Source organism: Rhea americana, unplaced genomic scaffold, assembly GCF_003343005.1.
Source record: "Rhea americana isolate MKP2758 unplaced genomic scaffold, rheAme1 scaffold_122, whole genome shotgun sequence".
Taxonomy (NCBI): Eukaryota; Metazoa; Chordata; class Aves; order Rheiformes; family Rheidae; genus Rhea; species Rhea americana.
In genome coordinates, this window is record NW_028185284.1 from 1,073,469 (window position 1) to 1,100,540 (window position 27,072).

General features: G+C 36.2%; 1 protein-coding gene across 2 annotated transcripts; it reads right to left on the reverse strand.

Annotated features, from left to right (window-relative positions):
• On the reverse strand, positions 1-26,998 carry LOC146600340 (uncharacterized). 2 transcript variants are annotated; one of them, XM_085325729.1, is made up of 12 exons: positions 26,912-26,998; positions 25,940-26,016; positions 14,660-14,735; positions 12,015-12,146; positions 11,037-11,160; positions 8,494-8,554; positions 8,345-8,391; positions 7,836-7,911; positions 6,771-6,872; positions 5,137-6,060; positions 4,120-4,230; positions 1-3,058 (listed from the first exon to the last, which is right to left on the reverse strand). In XM_085325729.1, exons 2-12 carry the CDS (start codon positions 25,966-25,968, stop codon positions 2,746-2,748), a joined length of 1,995 nt encoding a protein of 664 aa, XP_085181855.1. In that variant the 5' UTR covers positions 25,969-26,016; positions 26,912-26,998; the 3' UTR covers positions 1-2,745. The 2 variants fall into 2 exon arrangements, with proteins under 2 accessions (XP_085181855.1, XP_085181854.1); XM_085325728.1 differs by lacking the exon at positions 26,912-26,998 and adding an exon at positions 26,238-26,321.
• Positions 26,999-27,072: the final 74 nt, after the last annotated feature.

Here is a 27,072-nt window from a genome sequence, read left to right on the forward strand (position 1 = left end):
TTTTAACTTTCACAAATTTTTGCTCTTTATTCATTTTATGAATACCGTTTACATAGTATAAAAACAAAGACATTTGTAATGTCAGTCCTTAATTCTTAGCTCTCCGCTGGAGAATACCACCATGTATGTTTGTTTTTGTAAGAACTTAACAATATAGTAGTCTGAGTTGCAGATCTTCCTTCTCCCCAAATAAAGAAGCATACATTAATGATTCTTAGTGTGTCCCTCATTATTTATAAAAGAGCAAGCAAGGAAAGAAATGCTACTCTTTCTTAATACTAAGTGCTCAGTTCCAAAATTGGRTAATATTTAGAGTTTTATTCCTGAGACCACATGAATGAGGCTGCACCATTCTCACAACCACAGATTTAATGAGAAATAAAATTGACTAGCTGCTGTTGTAAGGGAGGCTACACTGAACCCCACTGTTCCACCAAAGGCACACCTGCTTCCACAGGCTGCCCTCCAGCCACTGTTATATAAGTTATTAATATGAGCAGATACCTGAGGGCTGATACAACTTGCTTTATTAATAGAACTTGGACAGCTGCACTGTCCCGTGAACAGGACAATTTGCCAAGAACTGACCACCTGGAACCCCATCTTTGTTTCATCYGAACCACATCTTAGTTCCWCCAGCTGAACAAAGTTTTGTCTTATGACTTGTGGTCATCACTGTCAGGTGTATCTATAGGTAAGGGAAGGGGACTTTCACTAGGAGAGACAGATGCAAGTTGCCTCTTCCCTGGTTTGGGGACACCTGACCAGGAAACTCCTCGAGGTTGAGYGCCCACATTGCTTGGTGGTACGTAGACTCTGCTTTATTTGCTAACTATTGATTGATCTTTCTTTCTGTTCCTCTGATATGTGAATAGCCTATGCCTGCAAATTAATAAATTGTATCCTACTCATTGCTTACTTGTGTTGTGACATTGATTAARCGTCACAGCTGTGAAAGAGAGAACTATTTACTTTGTATAATGAACAAAGCCAAAGTTGTTCTGAGTTGTAAAGGCAATCAGGCATATATTCACAGAATCCTTTGATTCCTGGAACTTTTTGCATGTGATGCAAGTTAACAGGAGTTGCTAGACATTCCAAGCTTTTGAAAGTTTAGTGCTTATTTAGTAGCCACAGAACCAGGAGATCAGAAATCTAACTTTTACACTGCTACTAAAAGCCAAAAAAGGTCTGTGTATTCTAGCTATGAACTCTTATTATTGCAGTTGCTAGTGCACACTTACACCTTCTTGCTTTTTGCTTTCCAGCTATGCTGCTTTTCAAGCAGTTTTTTTAACTGCATAACACCTTGTGTTCCCTGAAACATTCATTTTAATTGTTAAATTTAATGCCATGGTCTAGCTTTATCCTTATTCACTATGATGCCCCCTTTGAAAATATATTATTTAAAAGGWAAAAATTATTAAATTTGTAAAATTTAATTTTTCATTTACCTGGGTATTGTATTAATACTATTTTCTGTCCTATAAACTAATATTTGTTTACATACAGGGGGAGGCAGCTGCTGGCATGAACTTAGTCACTGTTYATCGCACTTCCTTCTGGAGATCCAGTGAAGTGGCACTCCAGAGGAGATTGTTCCAATGCATGAATCTAAAAGAAACTTACCTGAAGATGTTATTTTTCTACTCTGAGTAAATTACTCTGCCGTACTGTAACCAGAAGCTAGTAGAAAACACAACAGAAGGAGACAGATCCGACTAACAAATAGGGAAGTGTATGCACTTACCCTGCAGGCAATCTTGGCTAGCCGAGATGGACAAGCTGATAATATAAGCTACCTCATTCCGATGGGTTGCTGAGAAAATTGTGAAATTCATCTGTACAGGGCTATTCTGAAACATATATAATCTATGAGATCAGGAATAAACAATCAGGATGGGATCTTCAGKTTACTGAAAAGCAGGTTTGACATTTACAGTGTTTGAAAACCAGTTGGTTTCAAGTTCTTAGCAATCTGGGGGAAAAAAATCTGCTATGAAAGACAGTGAACGTAGGCCTCTTCAGTTGATGTACAGAAAAACTGGAATTAAACTGCAGTGTTGCAGAGATCTCACAGACTTTGAAAATACCAAAAGAGAAGACAGGATATAGACAAACCATTTAACTATGGTGGAACAAGTTCATCTTACCCATCAGTTGTGCACTCAATCCACAGAACAACCAAAACTTCATCTCATGTTAAGTTCTATTATTAAAAGTAAGTGTCTATTTTAAGGATATCTCTTAAGTAGTAAAGGTTTCAAGTCAAAGACATTCGGTTTTGCTAGCATTAATTCAAACTGCTATTATCAAGTTAAAAGATCAAGCTGACAACTGTTTCACTTGTTTCACGGTAGCCATAATCTCAATGCTAGTCCACCTGATGGTGCAGTATTTTATTATAAGTTTTGCACCTTGACATTACATATTAAATTTAAAATAAAAGACACAATTACTATCTGTCAGAAAGTAGTTTGCTTTAAGATATAGGTTTCCAATTTCACTAAAAGGAAAGACTATTTTCATTCCATGGGTACTTAGACCTTTTCTCCAACTACACTTAACAAATACATCCTAATAAATTTAAGAACCAAACATCAGTAGACGCTAATCTTACAACAGAGACAAGTTCTCTGCTATCAAAATTTGCGCTTCTCTAATTTGTTTAAAAAAAAAATGGTCCACATACAAAGTAAAATGGGTAAATGTAAGTCTAAGCTCAGCAAACACTGTCCTTTTTATTCAATTCCAGTTGTAGCGGTCCCTTGGAGGTAAATCATACTGTGTCCTCTCTTCCTCTTCAGGTCCATAATCTAATGGCAAACCGTAATTGTAATCAACCGTTACAACTGGTAACCTTTTGCCCTGTTCCATCTCTCTTGCAGTTTCACCTTGAAAAGRTTTTCTTTCATAGTCTATTGAACTATCTTCCTGGTGTACAGATGAAGATGGATGCATTGTACGTGAAGAATATGGTGCAAATCTGTTTTTTCCTCTATTAAATTCATCTGAAGGATGCATTCTCCTATTCTCTTCAGGACAATTTGGTCGATTACTGTAATGAGAACAAAAAGTTACAACTTACGTTAGGTAATTCTGCTAGGAAGTGTTTTCTTTCAAGTGTTTTTTCTAATTAAAGTTCCTTATTCACTGAGAGTTTCTTTACCTAGGGACCATGTTTTCATTCCTGTGAAGAACACATAATAATAGCTCTCTGCTACAGTCTCGATAAGCAACAATATACTTTGGAAGTGTATCTCAAAATATTTTAATTCATTCTTCTGCAGTATTTGTATTTCTACAAAATATATATAGAGGGATCTTAAAATGACAGGTGCGCATATATACTTTTTGTTTTGGATTCTCTTTACTCACAAGTACCTTAGTTATTTTGTAAAATAAGTGGCATATAAAACCAATTCAGAACAATCTTTGTAATTTTAGTATCTTTTCCTTCACCGAAGCATAGATTAATTTAGGTTGGAAGGGTTCCCTAGAAATACCTATCCAACCACCTGTAAGTCCAACTAGATAAGGTTGCTCTGGGTCATGTCCAGGCAAGTTTTGAGTACCTGAAAAGATAAAAGAATCCACAACTTCTCGGGGCAACTTGTTACAGTGTCTAACCATCCTCATATTAAAACTTTTTCCGTGTATCTAACCACAATTTCTCAGGTTGACTTGTGCATGTTATCCTATCACTGTGCATGTTTAAGAAGTATCTGGTGCTCTCTTTTCTGTACCCTTCAGTTAGGTAGTTGTAGGCACTAGTGAAAGTTAAACATAGCACCTGTACTTTGCTTTTTTCTTTGCTGACAAGAATTTTTCACGTTTTGTAGTAACTTAGCTTGAATCATGCTTGCCATGCCAATCGCCTAAGTCAGGGATTCTCAAGCCATAATGACATAAACATCATGAAGACACTCAAACCTAATATAGATGGATCACAGTTTAATCACTATTTGGTCAGTGTTCAGATACATGGGTTTAAGCTATATTTAAACAAATATTTTAACACCAATTTTTACATTGTACATTTATATATTTTATAGCTGCAATACTAGGGGAACAATGGCGTAAAGGTGAGTAACCCAACATATGAAAACTGGTATTTACCTGTAACTTCTTTTAAAGTCATCACTATCAGACCCATAATCTCTGTGAAGTGAAGGAGATGAGGAGAAATGAGATTCTGGTACATTTTCATGGGATGAAAAAGATTGACTTCTGAAAATAATGAGAAGAATCACATGTTAAAAAGAGTAAAAATAGTTGTAAGCTTTTGACAAATATAAATATGGTTTTAGGAGATGAAAATCTTTTTACTTTTAATTTAAAAAATAAATTTTAATACTAAAATTTTAATCTTAATCATATTATCACCTCAAAATAGTGAGTGTCAGTATAATGATGTAATAATCTTTCAGCTGTATGATTAAAAATAAATCAGACTTTACTAGCCCAGTATCCGAAATACATTGTTGTTTTCTGAATTATAGAAAATATTTTGAAAGCTTATCTCAGAAATYGTACTATTAAGTCCAACAGGTTTACAAATAAGTGATATATGTATTTTGGACAATATGAAAAGGCTAGTTCAAAAAGGAAAGGATTGTTAACAAATGATTAATTTATGAAATAAATAAGGGAAAGTCAAACTTCCCTGTAATATTACTGTCTATCTCAGTTTGGCTGAGGGCATAAATAAAATCTTATATTCTCTGCTGTTTTGAGGATTGCTTTTTAAATGTAAGTTTCACTATAAACAAAGTGGGACAAACAGTTTTGTTTCAAGTTGACTCTAAAGAGGTAAAGGAAATGCATATGCTTTAAATCAAATAAATCCAACCTTCTAAATTCTAAATAAGAAATGCTGGCTTTTAAAGTTGCAACACTCCAACATAGGCCAAACCCTCCCATAAATCAAAAAAGAAAAGTTAATGAATTGATCAAATATGATTTGAAAAGGATAATTATTTTAAGATAATATATGCAAAAAGTGTAATCCTCAGCACTTATAAGTTAAATTCCAAACTTGAAAATTCAAGTTTCAAGTTTGAAATGTAACTTTTAAGTGCTGAGGATTACACTTTTATTCTCTAACTCTCTTCTTACAGCAAGAGGATACTTTACCTGTCTGAACACCATTCATGTGGCAAGTCATCATGAGCTGGATGATTATGAAAAGATCTCAGCCTTTGTCCATGTCCTTTATTAGCATAATCAAAATCTTTTAACTGAGTCTGTTCCTGTAAGTCATCATAAGACTGTTGGTCATGAAAAGGTCTGTGTCTTGGTCCAGGACCTTTATTATCATAATCTTTTAGTTGCATCTCTGTTTGTAAGTCATTGTGAGGCTGGTGATCATGAAAAGGTCTCAACCTCTGCCCACGGCCCCTTTTAACAAATTCAAAATCTCCCAGTTGCATCTGTGGCTGTAAGTCATCATGTGACTGATAGTCATGGAAGGGCCTCAGTCTTTGTCCAGGACCTTTGTTGACAAAATCTAACTCTTTTAACTGCATCTGGTTCTGAAATTCATCGTGAGACTGGTGGTCATGGAAGGGTCTTCGCCTCTGGCCACGGCCCCTGCTAACAAAATCAAAATCCTTTRATTGCACATCTTCCTGCAAATCACTGTGAGATGAATGGTCAGGAAAAGATCTCTGCCTTTGTCCTCGGCCCCTATTAAATTCGAAATCTCTTGACTGTCTCTCTACTTGTAAATCATCATGAAATTGGTGCCCATGAAAAGGTCTCAATCGTTGTCCAGGTCCCTTGTTACTGAATTCTAGGTCCTTCAGCTGCATATCTTCTTGGTAATCATCATAAAACTGGTGATCAGGAAAGGGTCTTCGCCTCTGTCCTGGTCCCCTATTGTAGTCCCAATTTCTCATCTGCACTGGTGCTCGTAAATCATCCTGAGACTGGTGGTCATGAAATGGCCTTCGTCTTTGTCCAGGCCCCTTATTAATGAAATCAAAATCTCTCAACTGTATCTGTCCTTGCAAATCGCTGTGTGAGTGGTCATCATAAATTCTTAATCTTTTCCCAGGCCTGTGAAGTAAAGTTTTTATCTTAAATAGAGCATCTATTCTTGTATGTGCCACAAGTTATTAAAAAAAACAAGCCTTTTTCACTACAAATTGAAAAACATAGTAAGTAAAATATATTGGTATCCAAGCTATTAAAGAATCTAAACTGTGCAGTAAGATTACAAAACTTTCAAAAAGTGTCACAGCAGAAGCTGTAACAAACATTTAACTAATTCCATAATACTTGTTAAAAAAAAAAAAAAAAAAAAAAAAATATAAAAAAAATTAAAAAAAAAAAAAAAAAAAAAGACAAAACCAAAGTGATTCTGAAGTAATTAAAAAAATTGCAAACTTATCTAGAATAATATAGGATGGATGAAGTATAGCAAATTAAAGCAAAAGAACCTTTGAACTGTAAAATTTTCCATAGTGAATCTAATGACTTAAGGACTTCTAATAGAAGACATTCTTTTATCTTTTCATTGCTGTGTCAAATTTTGTAAATATATTTTGCATGGGTAGTCCATATCCATAAAAACTTTTTTAAGCTAAAATATTTACAGTACTTTCAGTGTTTCAAAACATCATCCTCAATGCAGTCAAAATCAGCTGACCCTTCCGTAACATTATAGTGAACTTCTAGTAGAAAAAAAAATAGCACACAGTAAGAGATCTTTATCTTTCCCACTATGTGTTTTTGTTGGCTTCTAATTACATGTTTCAGCCCATTACCCTTGAAAATCTTCATTTGGGAACCGTTCTACAGGTCCTTCCATTGCATGTGGTGGAGGAACAGTATCTTCTTCTGAATCCCACACATCCATTCCAAGGTTACTAGGGAGAATAAAAACATCTCAAGTAAGCTTCCTTTTTAAATATACTAATGAGGGGGGAAAAAAGACATTATTCAGCTGAGAATGACAGAACTTTCTGCATATAAATTGAATTTATAGGTGCTCCTAATTATCCTAGTAAATTTTAATTTTGTAAATTTATTTGGGATGGGGTAGAGGGAACAAAAGAGTATACCTAAACTTCATAATCTTAGAATACCTAAACTTCATAAGCTTAGAACAACACCCTAAAGCATGTGAGACAAGCACTACACCTATTCAAAAACCTGATACTAGACTAACTTAATCAGGCAGAGACTATAGAAATGATGGCAGTTAAACACGACCAAAGGGCATTCAATTAAATTAAAAATACCTGAATCAGTCAGGTATTATTTTAAAATCAATTTACTGCTATGAGAAATCACTGTAGGAGGCAAAGGCTAGCTATTCCTAGGTACAATAGGGTACGAATGTGAAAAATAAAATTTTTATGCATCAGGGATACAAGTGGTACCAACAGAGGAGCAGAATATTTCACTTTGGGMAGCTTCTCTCATGCATTTTTATTTCTAAAACTGCCGTACTTCCTTTTAAAATATCTCGTTCTACCACGCTAACAACAGCAAGTAGACCACAGAGCTTATTATGAGGTTCTTTGCAGTGGCTGCTCTCAAACTTATAATAAGGGAATACTGATTGACTGAATGTATTTAGGAGAGTATGATACAGTAACACCAATGCTCAGTAGTAAAATCAGTTAGATCAACCATTAAAATTAAAAAGATAAATGGAAGAAGTATATTCACTTCATGTTACTCCTATCAGAAATCTTACAAAATATGCACATTTGCATATTAAAAGTTTAAGAGAGGGCAGTTTGGCTTACAACTGGAAGTGAGCTTTTCAAAATACCAGTGGGCATGTTGGAAAATTTTAAGCACACAAACTAAAAGCCTTTTACCTTCTCATCGGTTGTGTTCTGAGATCTGTGAGATACACAAGACCATCCATGCGATGACCTCTAGCATCACCAAAAGCTAAAAAAGAAAAGATACGAGTCTAACAATGTCCTTAAACTGAGCCAAAAAAAAAAAAAAATGTGAAGGTACATTTCTGTTCATCACAAGATCATGAATTTGAAAACATTCTGATTTGGTATTAAATACTGCAGCAATCTGCTATCATTGCAGCAAGTCTTTTTTTAAAAAAAAAAAAAAGAGTAGGGGAAGCTACTTATGACTGAAAAATCATTCAAAGCAAAAACAAAAAACCCCCAGATTTTAAGAAACTGAAACATCCTTCTACTATGGTGCCAACTTGCTAATGCTCAAACTTCATCTAGAATAGAATCAACAGTCAGAGGAACTCTTCTGTGGAAGCCAGCACACGAAAGCTCTAAGGCTACTGTAACAGAATTATTTTGTTAATTACAACACAAACATTTGCCTTAGTTCAAACTGTGTAAGATACCTTGGATTGCTGCCTCTGGATCCCAGCCTTCAACATCAATAAGATACCTGAAGGAAAACAAGATCAAATTATTGCTCCATGTGATTTACAGATTAATATAAGCACACTATCTTTGTGAACAATGATTTCAGTTTTAATGTAACTCTTACCTACATATAAGGTAGCCAGTTCTATTAATTCCATTAGTACAGTGAACGCCAATGAGTTTCTCTATCAAAAAGGAGAACACAAGACTTCAATAGTTCAGAAAGTGAAATTACTACAGAATTAATGCAAAACAGAAAAAAACGTACTTTCCTAGTAAAGCAGTGATAAATAATGCTTGCTATTTAAAAAAATTATACTGTCACGCTTGTAAAAGAACAGACACATCCAGACTTTGTCCACTTCATGCTGGACCTCTAGCAGCAAACTAATTACTTCCAAACCTGTGAAGACTGAGATTAACTGCAGAATTCAAGAAAAAGGAAGAGGAGTGATAACACAAGTAGTTACCTGCCTTCAGCCACAACTGCAGTTAACAGGAAAAGAAAAAACAAAACAAACCCAAGAAGTACATATTTGAAAGTAAATTTTAACAACTAGCAAATGTAAAACTGAAGAGATTACCTTACAGATTTCTGCAAACCTTGTAAAAAATAGAAAACACACATAATGTCCTTAATGTCTAGGGGTTTGAAATATATTACTAGAGGAATTCATTAACTGGACAAAAAATCTGGATAATTACTGGGCTGAACTATAGCAATGAGGAGTTCAGATTCATGCATACACTATTCTGAATATAGTGTCATGGGTGGAGAAGAAAAAACACTTAAGGGGCAAAGTTGGCATAAGAATAAATATTATTAACTGATTCAGAGTTTTAGGCTAGTTGTTAGAAGATAAATTTTAACAAATAGTAGAACAAAGTTCCGGTAGACACAAAGTACTGACAGAAGGTCTTTCAAATGGGACTTCTGTAAATTTTTGAATGAGATGCAATATAACTATCTGCCACAGAATGCGATTATAATGGGATGATGTTAGTTTATTCCAGGTCAGTGTCCTAAGAATTCAACCACTAAATAAGCAATTTACTCAAAGTTGTTTGTAAGGAAAATCCTGAGAAAGTTTAGGGGTAATCTAAAACAGAGCACAACTTACAAATAATATTACATATATTAATACAAAAATGAAAACTCTCACATCTCTGAAGTTATATAAACCCTGTCAAAACGGTTTTACTAGCTAGAACTCCTAGTCTTCATTCAACAGCAAATTAGRAATTGAGTCTCTTGATTCTGAGAATCAGAAATAATTAGATTCAAATAAAGACAATTCTTTGTAACATTAAAAATTACTAGATAGAAGAAAACTAGTAATTCCCAAGTAGTTTATACTAATTTGTACTTCCTCCTAAAAACAAACAACCCCCCCCCCAAAAAAAAAGTCAGTAAAAGAATTTGCAAACTTTTTTCCTTATTCAGGAAGTTAACTTTTTCTTGTACCTTGTCATTTTCTCAGCACTTCCAATTTATGCTCTCACACCTGAGATTTAGGTCAGCGCTCTTTCACWCAGAGCTGACCAGCCACAGCAAAAAAATCATTCTGTTCTGGAGCAAAAACAGTAAGCATTTGGGCAATTAAAACCCTCTACTTTCTGACAGATAATGCCACAGTGGCCAGATCAAATAGCATAAGAAAGCTTGAAAGAATGGTCCTCCAATATCAAAGACATTAACATCTACCCAGACAGAATCACTAGCAAAAATGTGAGGAAGTAAAAGCAGCAAACAGGCATATAAAAACCTCACACAAACTTATTTCACAGAAAAATGTCTTATAACAGCTCAGGGAAAACTGCTCTAACACACATACACTGAAACAGTAACAGATCTGCTCTGTGGAAATGCTGATGTTGTATCTGTAAATTTATTTTTAAGAATTGCTATGATATGAGCACACTAATTGACTCATAATTCAAAAAACTGCTACATCTGATTAAACAGCCTGTCTTAGGTTGCCCACGTATCTGTGCCCAGTCCCATGTGAGGAATCCTACGCTATCTAGAACATCTATAAAGGCACGGCTATAAAGCTATGACAGAAGTGATGGGACACCTGAGCAGCTCAGGTTAGACAGATGGAAGCCTTATCTTTCACCACGTATTCCAAGTCAGATGGATGTGGACAACTGATTTAAGCTTTGTATAATAGGTACTTAGATGGTGGAGTTCAGATGGGGGCATTCAACAAATACTCAACTTGGCAGCCTTCTCCAGTACAGTTATGGAATTATCATTAAAAAAAAAAGCCTAACTGTAACAACGTAAAGTAGTACGAAAAGCCTTGAAATTACGTATCAAGCAATGTATGTTTGTGGCTCAGGAGTGCATTTAAAAATTATCAGCGAACCAAAGGACAGTTTTMTCATTTGCAGGTGCTTTGACACATTACACAGATACAGGTATAATACTATTAGGAAGGGCATTCAAATAACTCATGCCATATTTGGAAATGACATGTTTAAAATGCAAAGAGAACTGGTAGTTCACAAAATGCATCTTCTTATAAGAATATAATGGACCCTGTTATGGAAAGTTTGAGATCTCTGATGTCTTAAAGTGAATATTGGTTGCAATTAATAAATCACACAGTTACCACTGACATAAAATTTTGGTCTTTTACAGCATAAGATGCTGATAATTACCATTTCCTGCATTTTCCCATAGGAATTTTCTGACCCATTTTTTGAACTGTAGGATAGTAGCATTATCGGGGACTTCAAGTCCAACAGTATAAAGTTTCTTATACTGCACACTTTTAGGTAAATCCTAGCAACAAGAAGAAAAAAATTGCAAAAATTATTGAAATCTTTCATCAACGAAAAATCTTAAACAGTATTTAAAATAATGYTGATATAAAACAGTAAATCAAATCCTGACCAGCAACTGAAAATGAACTTAACACAATCCTATAAAAAGAGACACACTTTTAGAAACTACCATTTACCTTTCTGTTATAAAGACCTGATCTGAAACAAAAATCAGAGTTTCTACAGAAGAGTTACTTATCCCTGTTAAAGCAGCACACTAAGAGAGAAGATTCCTTTATCTCAAATCTAATCCATTTCACAGTTACCAGCAATATTCACCCCTCCCACCCACAATCACACATCCCCCACTTTCGTTCTTAYGGTCCATGCATATCCGAACATTAACAGTCAACTACAACATTCCTATATATGCATTAATGCATCTCAATGCATTAAAAGGGCAATCAAAATTGTTTGGACAATGCTGGTAACAAAATTTAAATGAAGAAAGTAATTAAAAAATGTACTCTCATCTGGACAGATTCCATTGGAGAGTAGTAAAGAAATCATTTTTAAAAAAAACCTTAACGTAAATAAGAATATCTTCAGAGTACAGGCTGCAGTCTCCTGCATCTTTTCTGTGGTGCCTGGCAAGCTTATCTTAATACATTACTCTGAGCTACCATAACACAAATAAACCACAGATGCAACTAGCTGTTCTTTCCTCTCTGATAAAAATTTTGTTCCTGCTAGACACACAAAATAAGCCTACATGGCTCACTTGTTTCTTCCAGTTCAAGGTGAGCAAATATGCAAATACTTTAAAACAAAAATAGTTGTAATGGTTTTATTTTGCTATTATTCTTGCATTACCTTAACTTCATAGTATCGCGTGGTATATGTTAAATCAATAATTAATCCAAGCTCCACATTTAGGGCTTTCATCGCAGCTATTAGGTCTTTTGGTGTGAATTTCTGAGTTGGAGTAAGCCTCTGGTTAATGGCCTATAATAAAAATGGAGATGAAAGACTTTAAAATAAAGTTCTAGTAACTTTTTTTTTTAGAAGATTCAGTTGTTTTCATCACAATGAGGAAAAATGAGTATTCAAAGGGCAATGTTTACAGAAACGTATCCATGTATTATATTGATAATAAATGGAACTATCATGAATTTTGTGTGTATTCCTATTCATAAGGTAAAAAAAATGTGCGCAAGTCTCATCTGCACAAACTAATAAAATTTATTAAACTATGCACCAAATTTCATAGACAAAACAATCTACAAAACGAGGCACAGACAGGTTTTTAAGTAACTAAGTAACAGCAAAAAGCAAAATAGCACAGTCCCCTTTCCCCCAAACTTACTTTGTCTTGCACAATAATGTGAAATCACCATTTCACATRAACATTCAAAGTTGTGATGCAAGAATTTGTTTCTTCTAAAAGGTTTAACTTTCTCCCCCCAAACATGCAGACATTTTTGTCTGCTTCAYCTCTTGGCAGAATGTATTTTTATGTCATTTAGCTCTCAGAACTATTAAATAAGATTCAGAGAGAGTTGCTAAGAAAGCTGCATGTTGGCACGTTAATAAGTAATTTTGTTTGAAAGAAATAGTGGGAGCAATGTTTACTTATCCTATTGTAGCTGTGGGTTTTTTTTGAATGTGTTCTCCATACAGATCCACTCTACATATGAAAACACCTCATATAGGCAAGATTGGATTTTCTCTGAACAGTGCACTGTCCACTGTGAGAGCCTTTTGACACAGGCTCAGCCACAACCAACAGAGACAGTGCCAAAACAGATGCAGCAGCATCTCTCAGGTCTTTTGTCGATCAGAAATTCAAGTAGACTGGGCTCACAACTAATGAAAAGGAAGGCAGCCACAGACCATATACATTTTAGGACTACACATGCTCTTGGGTAACTAGTGATTTCTTCTAACTGTCTGTACAGATTCTAATCTAAGATGCTAACAAGCACTTATCTCATGCCTGTAAACAGACAGAAATCCCAATTAAACAATAAATAACAGAATAGCCCTATCAAAGCTAGTATGTGATTGGGAAGCTTGAGATAAAAAGAATAATGGGGTAGAAAGCCTATGCAAGTATATAATCCTATCTACTTCAGATATTGGTGCACTACTGGAAAAACAGTGGAAGTTGTTTAAGTCCAAACAAAATGAACGTGAGTCAGGTATTTCTCAGCTATCCCGGAGTAATTTTTAATGGAATTTGAAACAACTTAGCAACTGTGAAGTGACAACTGAGTCCACAAAAAATCTAAAATAAAACTTAAAAGAATTTTTCCTTTGAAGATAAAAGCTATGTACTATGTAAAGTAACACTTAACACTGAGGTAGACTGCTGTTTCTAAAAGTAAGACATTTCTAAATATATTGTCTAACTTAGTAAGATGCTACAACATGTTGTTAAGAAATTAATTAAGGTAAAAACATTATTAGAAGAAATCTGTAAGGAGTTGTTTTAAACATACTGCATTTGTTCAGATCATCAAAGCTTTTTGCTTATGAGGCTGGTATAATTTTAAAAGTATGCAGTGGCTGGCATCTTTTAGTGAGTGTYTGATTTCTGTAAAATTATGTTTTGGTGTAGCTGATAGATATGCTATTCATATCACAATCCAATCCACAGTAATAATTAGCCTTTGATACACCAGGTATCATAGAAACATAGAATCAGTAAGGTTGGAAGGGACCTCTGGAGATCATCTAGTCCAACCTCCCTGCTCAGCAGGGTCACCTAGAACATGGTAGACAGGGTTGCATCCAGGCAGGCCTTGAAKATCTCCAGAGAAGGAGACTCCACCACCTCTCTGGGCAGCCTGTGCCAGGGCTCCATCACTCACAGTGAAGAAATTCCCCCTCACGTTCAGGCGGAACTTCCTGTGCTTCAATTTCTGCCCGTTGCCTCTTGTCCTGTCACACGGGGCAACTGAAAAGAGTTTGTCCCCGTCCCCTTGACACTCTCCCTTCAGGTACTTGTACACATTGATAAGATCCCCCCTCAGGCTTCTCTTCCCCAGGCTGAAGAGGCCCAGCTCTCGCAGCCGTTCCTCATAGGGCAGGTGCTCCAGCCCTCTGATCATCTTTGTAGCCCTACGCTGGACTCTCTCCAGTAGCTCCATGTCTCTCTTGTACTGGGGAGCCCAGAACTGGACACAGTATCGGAAGTTGTTAAATAGTATGTTGAATCTGGGTCATTTAAAARTGATTAAATGAATGGTGCTGGTGGAGATGGAAATTTTATGATTTGTAAATGGTAAATAAAAATACTAATATCAGTTATAAACTTTACAAGAGAGGGAGACAGATTTATAGAAAAGCATATATAAAAGTTATTATAGATGACTAGAACAGCTAATCTGAATTTTTAAAGAAAATACATTATTTTTTCATAAAACTTTCCTGAAGCTTGCATGAATATTAATGTTAYCCTTTATTATTTTTGCATTTATTTAATAGAGCCAATCACAGATAGTTTTTATACATACCCCCTTTAAAGGTACTTTGAACGCAATAAATCTAGTTCCTGGTATAGGCTGTCCAACTGGTGTCAAGCTCCGCCATCTGTAATGAAAGATGTATTTATTTTCAAATGCTTTCAAACTGTGCAATTCAAGAGAAGACACCCACAGCTGCACGTATAACTTCTAAAACAAAATTCCTTCCTCTTAGGAATGAAACCTTGCTAAAAAACAAAGCACACATATACTGTTCCTTTAAAATTATAATTATTATTATTTCAAAATATGTGAAATATCTTACAAACATCAGGCAAAAATTTGCTGTCATATTTCACATAGCCTGAATATATAGTTATTTAAAATATTTCCAAGCACAAAAACACAAGATTTTTTCTTTTCTATGATAGAACATGCAGCTAATGGCATAATATATTAAGATTCAGATYTCCAAACAGCAGACTCCGATAGTTCCTAAATCCCCTGGGCATGTAAAGCGAGCAATCATAATTTATCTGCACCAGAGTTTGAAAAACTGAAAATAAAAGACTGATCAGGGAAGAAGCTTACTTAACACATTCCATAACTTACATAAAGACATTCTTACTGTCTGCAAGTCTAAAAGAAGACACCATAATAAAATGAATCTTCATTCTCCATGTAACACTAGAGTAAAGAAAGTATTTCCTGGAGACAACCTCTATGATTACTGTTATTATAGTCTAGAATTATATCCTCAAATCTGCAAATCTTGCAGGAACTGGTTTTCAAGGTATCTTCAGGACAGTTGAAAACAATGTTTTCCTTCCTTCTGCATCAACTTCCAAAAAATTCCTCCACTCAAAATGGTAGGGCAGCACTCACAAAAATGTTGCACGAATATAAAGCAAACAGAAAGATAAGGTTCAATGAGTAAAAAAAAGTTTTTATAGGATGGAAAATTTTCAGTTTGGCTGGGCTAAAAATCCTTAAAAAGCTTGCCATAGTCTCACATTAATAATTTTAATTGACAATAAAATGCTAGGTTTACTTTAATTAAAAAATACACAGCCTATAAATTTTGCAAGTGTGTTTACTTTGCAATATGCCTCTTATTGTTTACTGTACTAAATCTTGGCACTCCAAAAAATACAGAGATTATTCCATTCTCTGGCTTGAAGCAAAAATCACTAATACAAAGATTTGTGTTAGAGCACTCAAAAGCCTTTTAATTCCAAAAAGGCAAAGAAATGATATGCACTGATTTTACACTGTACTAAAGAAAATCTTGATGTATTGTATTTCAAATATTCCAGAGAGTTTTAACCTAAAAAATATGAGAAGCTTTATCTTAAGAAGAAACCAGGTCAATGAGTAGTATACCAGCTTTACCTTATAATGTGCCAAACAAGAAACTTACTAAATTTGACTTCTATTACTTCTCCTCATGTGAGTACAAATTCTCTCTGACCTCAGAAGATGCAACTGGGTGACCTCAAATTTACACAACCCTTCTGTGTTTGCAGGGAGTACCTCAACTATCAGAACATCAAATACACATCTTCATAAGAGTCTTTAATTCTGGTGCCCATTCACTTACAATTGTCTAAAGCAATGTTTAAATGAATCCTCCCTTTGAAGGGAATATCCAATAACTTCTGTGGATTCCTTTCTGATTTCCATAGAATGGCCTTATTTATGAAATAAATCGCATTCTCTATTTTAATGGAATATTAAATATTATATATTCTATATAGAGTTCACTGAATATTCACTGAATATTTTCCTTTGCTCACAGTTCCCATCTGTGACCTGAACAAAAACTAGATGTCGGCTGGCAAAATGCTCTATGAAATATCCATAATTATACTTGTGATAATATATAAAATTTAACATTAACATTCACAGATTCTCAGAAGTAACAAAGCAAATGCTTACAGCATAGTGAAAGGAAGCCTAAGTGACATTAACAAACTACATCATTTACTAYCTCAACATCTTTAGCACCAACTTATGTTTTTTTATTTTCACCATGAGCTAAAGAGGAGATTCAGGCTAACAATATAGATAAACAGATGCTCAGCTTAATGGTAACAAATGAAAAACAAAGAAATAATAATGGCTCATGATTAGAAAGGCTGCTGCAAGCTCAGCTGTCATGCAGMAGACAAAGGTAAGGTGGGAAGGTACAAGGGCAACCTTTACATGGCGTCACAGAGAGACGTTGTAGAAAAAGCTTTTACCATATTCTACATATTGAATCAACTTTATGCCTTATAAATTGCAGAGAGGGGAACAASAAAAGTCAGATGAAATCAGTTAATATTGAGCACATTCTCAATCACCACATTTGTAAAGTGTTGCTCAAAAGATCGTGTATTAGAGAAGAAAAGTGTTTAAACTTGAGAAGTTTTTCAAGATGGATTTTCAAGCATGTAAACTTTGGAGGCTGGTAGCTGTCTAGTTGTAAAACAAAAAAGCAAGCACCATATGAGACTGTTCCATTTATTCTAGCTYAAGTTAAATAAAGTCTGTGTGAATCAGTTAATATCACCAACAGTGTAAATGTACAGAGAACTATTACTGAAGCTWACAAAGCCCACAACTTAATGAAGTATCTTGGTCACAAGAACTGCTCAATGAAAAAAAACAAACCAAAATCTATAAAAGACTAAAACCTACCCTATGCACAGTTTAACTATTTCATTCACTTAATCTTAAAATGGTAATAAATGCTATGAAGCATATTTAACATACAGTCAATCCAAACTACTGTTAAAAATAATAACAAATTAAGGTTTAACACTGACTCTGGTCTCTTGCCAAATCTAGTAACTCTGAAAATTACGTTCTCTTATTYAAGACAAGGAAGTTTTCTTCCTGCTTTTGCTCTTAAAACTTCCAGATAAAATTACAAAATGGACTGTGTGCAGGGATATAGAAACTACTGCAGCAGATGTTATGTACATAAAACAAACAAGAACACAGTATCCCTCCTTCAAGCTAGTTCAATCACTTTTTGGTGTTAGCTGTACCAGTAACAGGCATAAAATGCTTGACAGATGTATTTTATATATAATTTTTATATATAATAAATAATATATAAAGCAGATATATAAAATATATTTTAAAATTTGACAACAAGCTAGAGTCTATTACTCACTTGCACAGTTTTAGGAATACTTCGAAGGAAAGTAGAATTCAAAAATCCCAACCACAAAAGACCAACTTAGGAACTTCCTTATGTAGTAAGTTAATTCAGAAGATGCCATAAATTAGAAATTCAGGTCTTCTTTAATCTTTCTCTTGGAAAATGATATGACTGGAAATTTATCATGATCATCATAAATACCAAGCAACTAGGAGTAAGAAAGAAAARCTGCTTAAAAACTTACTTGGAAAACTAGCTACGTAACAGATTGCAGAAATTCTGAACTTTCAGACTAAGGGACTTCACATATCATCCAAGAAAATTCGCATCTTGCAACAAGAAAACATCAAAAACTTTAAATGTATATGACAGTTCTACAATACAAAATGAGCAGAAGGCACTTTATCAGGAAATATAAAAGTTATGCCTTGTATGTTATCTTTAAAATGAAATTTCTGCATACCAATGCAGAACCAAAAAATAATCCCAAAGAAAAAAGGGCAGGTTCAATTAAATAAAGATTGGCTAAGCAAATAAATTCAGTTTGTTCCAAGGTCAATGAAAGAATATGGCTGGGGAAGTAAAGGTGACAGGGACTAACTACATCAAGCAAAATTCTTACAGAGGTCTGGATAAAAACAGAAAACAGTAAAGAAAGATGAGCTGCAGGAGGCCAGAGAAACAGCAGTTACAGGTGCAAAGACATAAATAAGTGTTAAGAAGAAATTGTGACACAGGATGTGTGATCTGTTTGATCTTAAGCGTAAGAAACAATGCCAGAAGTCCAARATGCTGTCAAAAGCATGAAGACTTGACACCATCATCATGAATGATTAAAAAAAGATGACAGAGGGGACTTCAGTGAAAAAGACAAGCTGGTCAGGAAGTAGCTGAAAAGAGAGCAGAAGTTTCCTGAAAGAGGCAGTGATACTTATTTCTATGTCTAGCATTTGCACCATAGAGGTAGCACTGGCCACAGAGCTGGCAGTGTTCACCCCAGAAGGATGTTAYGGTAAGTATCTAAGATGAAATCACACGACTTCAGAGAATCACGGCGGCTTCCCAGTTTACACAGTGGTCAGAAAAAGACAGACAGATCTGTAGAAACTGAAATTTGAGAACTACTGTATAAAATGCAACACAGCAAGGGTTACAAAATGCAGACAGTCCTAGCAGAATACATTAAAGCAAGCTATAGTCCTAAAATCTGTAATATTGTTTGGTCTTGACACAGAACAGGCAAACAAGTCAAATTTCCTTCAGAATCTGAAGGAGTGCACAAAAAAATGCATCAAAATAGCTACGACAGGCTTTTATGGGGTACCAAGGTKGTAATCAGAATTTTTTAAACTCTAGACTATTCAAAGCCACAAAACCAGAATTACTATTCTAACAGAAAAGTACTTGAGAKAATAGCATTTAAATGAGAGGTGACACATTGCACACACACGATGTATTTTCAATTACAGCTTTATTTCTCTAAGTTTTCAAATGGTTAAACAATTCACGGGACTACCTTCAGACCAAGATCTGAAAGTTAACAAGTCATAAAAATTAAACAACTGTTTTTTTCTTTGACGTCCCCGGTTCCTGCTTCCCTATCATGTTTTGTCTTCATCATTCCCCAACTACCATCAAAACACAGACAGAATTGTACCTGCTGTTCTAAACAAAARTATCACTTCTGGAACAAGAAAAAGTATTAAAATCAAACTAAAACACTTCCCCCACCTCACTCCCCCAAAATTACTGTGATTCTTGAATGGTTTCTGGTTAAAAAAAAAGTAGTATTACTGCTATTAAAGACTCTAGTCAGCTACTTGGCAACTGGTTTTAAGTCTGGCTTACAGGAAAACATTACTTTTGTTTACCTATTTTAATTGAAATGAAATCATATTTTATTCTTTACCATTTTCTTTCATCTAAAAATTTCAGAGATATGCAGTAACACATAGAAGTGCTTTCTTAAAAAGGGGGAAAAAGGGGGGAAAAAAAGAAGAAATAGAAGTAGTTACATGTATCTTAGTAAAGGTTACCAGATATAGGTGATCTGTGCTAACTCAAGAATCTAATAGCAATATGCTTTTTAACAGCAGTCACTGGTAAAACAGCCTCTCTTAAAGGACAAAGGATAAAAAACCAAACAACAATAAACTTAGAAAAACACTTTTAAAAAACAGTAAGTTTAAGGATCAATCAACTTCGGATCATGAACAGGGCCTGCATAGAAGTCTCCAACTTCAGGTGGGATAACAAAAGAAATTTCTTACAGAAAAGCCCTGATAACGACAAGTTTATGGCAAATTTCAATAGCATTAGTGAACAGAATTTATTATTAATCCTGCAGCTTCTGTAGTTAATCACAAAGGTTACGTCAAACATCAAGACAGTTATCCAAACAAACAAAAAAAACCCTAGAATATATATATTTTGGATAAATTTGGCTTATTGCTAATAAATAAAAAATGAATGAGATAATGACATATAATAAACTAGAAAACACATCACAGATTGTAAATATTACTAATATCTGTAATTATTCAATGCAATTTATGAAATTAAGATAGTTTTATTCAGTTGATACAAACTCAAATTGTAGTTGTTAAAACAGATCTTACTATGAATCAGTTCTAAAATTTAGAAAATTATACTGGAAATTACAGTTACTGTATCCCCTTAACAAGAATGTTAAACTAAAATACGACAGAATTCAGGCCAAAACTGTATGTTCCTCGTTTAGTAACAGGTTGAACTGAAGCAACAAGGCATTCAACTGTATATAACTTATACTCAGTCATTTAAATAGATGCGTACTTTATTTTCTTCTGTGATTTTCTTTTGCTAAGAACAGTATCAGTTTCAAGTAAAGACACTACCAATTCCTCCCACAGTAAGTTGGCCTAGAAGGCTAATAAATAACCTATATGTAAAGTACGATGGAATCATTGAGTTGTAAACAACTCTAAAGCTTCATGTCTTTTGCTTGTTAGATCTCAGAGACAGAATTAGGTGAAAATACACAGCATAGCAAATGATCAACAGATATATTACAAGTTCTTTATGGCAAAACTGTTAAAATTAATTGTCAGTCTTTCTGAAACACAAACCTACTTTAGATACGCTAGGAAACTGATGTCTACATCAGAGTATTAAACAGAAGCACTTAAGACTGAATGATCATGTAGACACCAGCTAGCTTCATACCCAACCAAAACAAAATTTAAGTATGTTTGCCAAAATGGAAGGTATCAGTGCTATTTCTATCCTAAATGCTAAAACGCTTCTCTGTTATAAATAAATAGGTAAATAAATACTCTATACTGCAATACCTCTACAATGTAATTATGGTATTTTTAACAGGCAAATACTAACTTTAAGTATAAAGGCTCTCTCATCTTACATTTCCCAGTGCATAGCAACCAATACAGCAACCACACATTCCAGCATTTCAGAGTATTTCAGGGTAGGAGGAACTAACACTGAACTAAAGGCACTAATTCAGAATGATTTGCATCTAATAGATAAAAATCAATGCTGTTATTAAAGGTTCCTGAAAGGCTGCAATGGGTGGAAAAGTAAGTTCAGAGAGCAATAGCTGAAACTATGCTTAACAAATTAACGGTTTCTAAGAGATTTTGGAATCTCTTATAAACATCTTTGATTATGTAGTAGTACGGTATGGATTACCAGTTTAGAACTTACCTTGGGAAGTGAATTTCAAATCACTCAAAAATTACAATATAACTGTAGAGAAACTTATGAGTGAAATGGATTCAGCTGTGGCAAGATTATTTAAAAAAATACAACTTTCAACCTCTCCTCCTTTTTTTGGCTACTAGTACTTGCATGATACATATACAGCTTTATTTTCCAAGTGGCTTCTGCACCTCTATAGACTCCAGAATCAAAACTATTCTGCTGAAGAAAAAATACCCCTACACAGACCATGACACACATTCAAGACAGAACATATACTGAACAGGTCATACGCAGAAGGGATAGAATATAGCTGTTAGTCATCTGTTACTACAGAGATTTATCACTTCGTTTTCCTTTAACCTCTGTAAGAGGGATATGGATAAGTTATAGCCTCTAAAAACTACAGTCAGCGGGGATGTAAAGTGTGGGAGAAAACCTTCCTTACTGTACCACCAGAGAATATGTAATTGCATAACTTTGTATTTGCTGTATTTCAACACAGGATCTGGACCTTACAGTTGTACAGCAATGATGTCATCATTACTCAGGTATACAAATTTCTTCCCTACCCCACATTTTTGAACTGTAAGTACTCTGTGCCTGATGGTATCAGGCACTTTTACTTTATAAATAAACTCTCTCCTTAAGGTAACCCTCCCTTCTCATTCACCCTTGAATATGCATTTTGTAGGCCAAATTAGGCAGTTATGCCATAGTTACAATCTAAGTGGAAATGCTTGTAGTTTTAAGTCTGTAGAGGAGCAATTCAGTTAAATATGCCTGTATACAATGCAAAAGTAGGAATAATTCAATTTTCTCCTTATAATAAAGACCATCCCACCCTTGGGCCTTTTTTAAAAAAACAAAAACAAAAATCATTTAAAAAGAACACCCAAGAAGGCGTCAGCAGATGCTTTTCAGAACAGAGCCTGAATTTATGAAATTATATCCATGGTAGAACTTGGGATGCTGATRCATAAACATGTATAATTCTGTAAAAACACCACAACATTTTGTGAAACTAAGTTTGTTAGATAACTCTATCTCCCTCTACTGGCTGGTCTACCAATAAAACACCACAATAAATACTGAGGGACAATACTGTTTCAGACATTGTGGAAAACTAAAACTTCACAGTGAAAACCTCAGTAGCAGGTGTCACATGAGTGCCTCTTATACCTATGCCTCTCATTATGAAACACTTCTCCAGCACTACCTTCTAGAATTAAGAGTCTGTAATGGACCACTGTACTGTTTAGCTCTACTCTAGGCTTTGCTGGGAAAAGGGAGAAATGCTTTCTGGTAGGACAGGATATGGAAAAGCCTTACTTCCACTCCACCTCCTCCTCCCACTGCCATAGCAAAGACTGCAAATAGCTTCACACCCAGAATGGGATGAGAACGCAGTGATAGAGTCGCGGAACCAAGACCATGCCAGAAAGAACAAATTGCGAGATTTGCACTGCAGATACAACAGCAATATTGGCAATTAATATTACTTTAGCTATTGAGTACACTCAAGAGTTCTGATACTGGCAAGGCTGCTCAGTACTGTAACACAATCCTTTTACAAAGCCAATTTCTAATTATCCTGCAAACACAGTGTTGTAGAAGGAGACAGTAATTAGCCATCTAACCAATTTAAAAAAAAATCAAATTCATACTTGATATACTTAAAAATATTATTTCAAACAGCAACCAGAAAAAAAGGTTTTATTCTATAGTAAGAGGTGGATACTTAAATACATTTGTAATGCATCAGTTCATCACAAAGACCTCTGAATTGCTTTTTTTTCCATTTACAAAACATCTTATTAACCAATRTATTTTATTTGTTCAACTCAAATAATAATCAGCAATTTTTATATAATCTTGATATAACGACCAAGCATAACAGCAAATTATTTGGTCATTCAGCTTAAATAGAGCCTCAGAAAATAAAAGATGTTTATGCTCTTCAGCAGGATAATTTACTTGTTCACTTTGTATCAAAATTACACTGAAGTTGTAACAATGAATGTTTTTCAATCTGACACTGAAGAGAGAATTCAGTAATATATTACACTTTTGTTTGAATACTGCTAATTGTATTAGTAAAACAAAGACTATCATGAAGTAAGAGAGGAAAAAAAACAAGATGTTTGTGTACCTGACTACATTCTGTACAGCAAATATAGACTAAAATACAGTTTGATTTGTGTACAGTAAGTTTAGTAAAGGCTTTTGCCTGTTTTAAGACACAATGCCCAGGACAAATATGGCCATACCAACATAAGGCATATGGATTTATAAACTATTCCCACATGAGAAGAGGAGTAAGTAACATTAGCTGTGTCTATTCTAATGCTTGGCTTTTAGTTTATTATGATTACAATCTTTTAATTAAAAGAGTACAGTCTCTACRTATGAACAAAACCTCAATTTCACCATTCCTTGTTTAATTGCACTATCCTAAGCTACCTACAATGTAACTGAAACCTCAAATTTATCGTATTGCTTTAACTAACAGACTTTTCAAATCTATTCCCTACTAAATTCTCGTATAGAAACAATGCTTCAAGTTGTCTGTTTTTTTCTTTTCTTTTTTAAGACACAAGCAATTGCATACCATAATAATCACAAGAATTTAAATAAAAATTATTCAGCACTGCAGAAAGATTCTAGACAGTATCAAGAAGATATATTTAAAAATGTCCTTATGTATACTGACTGTATTTTGCTTATCTTCCACAGTATTTCTCTTATGCTATCATTAAAAATGAGAGAGTTATTTTTAGGTTTACTGGTACTGCAATACTCTGACATGACTGAGGCTAAACTTCTATAGTACAACTTGCTTTAGACTTATGGCCTGTGGTAGGCCACAGCGTACCACAATCGCACTTCTGCCAACAACTATTTCTGGGGACAGTAAATTGAATGTGCAGCCTCAACTAGGTTAAAAATCAAACTACCTTCATTTTTCTTCCCGGATTCACTGCTGTTTTTCCAGGTCTACTACTCAGATTTACAACAAAGTACTACAAAGTACTGCGCTAGCTCTGAGAATGAGAGACTTAGGATTCCTTAAATTCCTTTAAGGGCAAACTCTCATACTGTGGATGTCTACACAATCTGTTAATTGTATCAAGGAGTATCTGAAAAAGCTGAAAGCATTTCAGTATCATGCGCTTTGCCAGATGACTGCACTAGCTTTATAACCAATTACTCCACCACACAGGTTTCTCTCCTCAAAAGATACAAAGGTGTTAGTTTCTAATTACAGAAACCAATACTACAGTTCAGTGCTTCTTTCATACTTGGGGGAAAAATGCCAGTAGCCAAAATGTTTTGAGTTACTTCAGGTAAATCCAAGAGGGAAAAAAAAAATGTGCATCTCATCCATTCCCTGTATTTCAGTGATAATTTCAGCGTATGGAGAAAGCAAGTAGGGTGGTTATTCTTTCAAACTTTCTGCTTTACTTTTTGCAAGCCTAAGTTATTAGAGCTCAGACTTTTTTTGTCCAATTTCTAACTGAAGGCTCATACACACTATAAAGAGAAAGAAACTCTTAGCTTTAAGTAGTGCTTTGATTTTAATCTTTGTGTTTGTCAGCTATGACATAAAATGTAAAGTTTCTTGAACTTATTTTTGTAAGTTTGTTAATCTTGTGTTACTACTGACTGCTTTTACATCAGATATTCTACAGGGAATCATGTTTTTGTTTTTTATTGCTCTTTTGAAGAATGTTCTTAATAAAGCAATATAACACTTCACCTGAAACAAGGGTAACACTTCACCCGAAACAAGGCTAATGCCCACCTAAAGTTACAGCCCTGTAACAATGTACCTTTACATCTCAGTACACCCTCCTAACCAAGAAGTATGTATTGCTGTCAGCAGCATCACATGGGTTATATTTTTAATCTTTGGCATTCTTCTTTTTTTAACAGAGCTTGAGAATAGAAACACACCTATTCTGTAAGAGACTATATCCACACTCCTGCTCAAGTCATTAGAAAGCCAGCAGAATACTGCATTTGCAGGGTTTTTTTTTGCTGATAAAACATTTTCGTTGTCCTCTTATAAAAAAGTTTCTGAACCCGATTCCTTGAAAATATTCTTTGGCCACATGCATGCAACCACATGCTCCCATCTTATCTGCTCCTTCCCCACTCTTGGTAGCAAACATCTGAGTAGTCAGTAGGATGGACTACACTCCCACTTCCCCAGGTAAGTAGGTACGTGGGGTTAAGGTTAGAAAGAAGGGCTGCATTTGGCTGATGAAGGACAAGTGTTCACAGACAGGCTGGAGCATTATACTCACCTGGGGGGTGATGGGCAGGGTTGCTCCTGTCTTGGAGAAAATACCTACCTTACCTGGCTGTAGATGGTGGAGAAGATGCTTGTGGCAAGAAAGCGCCTGGGGCGGTCTGCGCCCCTTCTCTGTGGGCAGGACTGTGCCCACTCCTGCCTCTCGCTTAGTGTGGGGGATACTTACCCATCGGGGATAGTATTCTTCTTTACCATGCTGAAAGCAGGAGCAGGCAGAGCAGGAGGCAGCGGTGAAAGTGGGCACTGCAGCAAAGGAGAGAGAACCGCGCAGTTAAGGTGCTAATCTCTTTCTCCATCAAACGGGCCTTCTCACAGGGCTGACTCTCAAGGTAAAACCAATCAAGCAGTCAGCGGGGGCTTGAAGCCATCCTGAACAACTTCTGCAGCTTGCAAGCTAGCCTCTTTTTCTTTTCTTTTTTTTCCCCACTGCTAGAGTAGGGCAAGAGCAAAAGATAGCAACTCACCTCTCCTCTCCAGGAGACCAAAAGAAACAGAGAGGAGAGGCAGCAGGTTTCTCTAACTCTAGCAGCAGTGCTGCAGGGATGAAGCTCCTCCWGGCAGACCCTCTCCCGCGGCTCGGAACAGTCTGTTCTGCCCTTGGGCTTCCACAGCTAGGGCTCTCGTCCCAACGTGAAGACGCTCCAGGCAGCTGCAAGAGGCGAGGCCGGCACCTCAGCAAGGCAAGGCCGCTCCCCTGCCCCTCTCTACCCTAGCCGGCTCCGATCGCGCAAGGTCCTGGGCACCGTCAGCACCTGCCGCTAGCGGTGGGCCCAGGGCAGGGAGAGGAGGGAGGAGCGGGGCTCCCCCCTTCCGCTGGGGGGGCCATGTCCGCCGCTCCACAGAAGACGCTTGAGGCTGGCGTGAGACTCCCTCCTCAGAGCGGCACGTCCCCGCCAGCGCAGGCCGCCTCCGAGGCCGGCTCGGGGTACTCTCGGAGCGGGAGGTGGCTGAGCTCAGGGCGGGGGTGGGGGGAAGAAAGAAATGGGGGCGGGAGGGAGRTAGCGGCCCGACTGCAAGGGGCCGGGCAGTCCACTGTCGTAGGGGGCCCGGGCGGCGGCGGCAGGGAAGGGCGCGGGCGCCGGCAGGCGAGGCGAGGCGAGGCGGGGCGGGGAGGAGCGGGGCTGCGGGCGGCCCGTACCCTGACAGGATTTCCCTTGCGGAGGAAGCTTGGTGCGAGACAGACGACACAGAACGTTCCCGAAAGGGTGCGCACTGCGCATGCCCGGCAACCGGCCAAGCCGCCGGCAGCGGGGGATTGCGCCTGCTCCTCTGGAGCCAGGCCCGGGAGCGCGCAGAGCG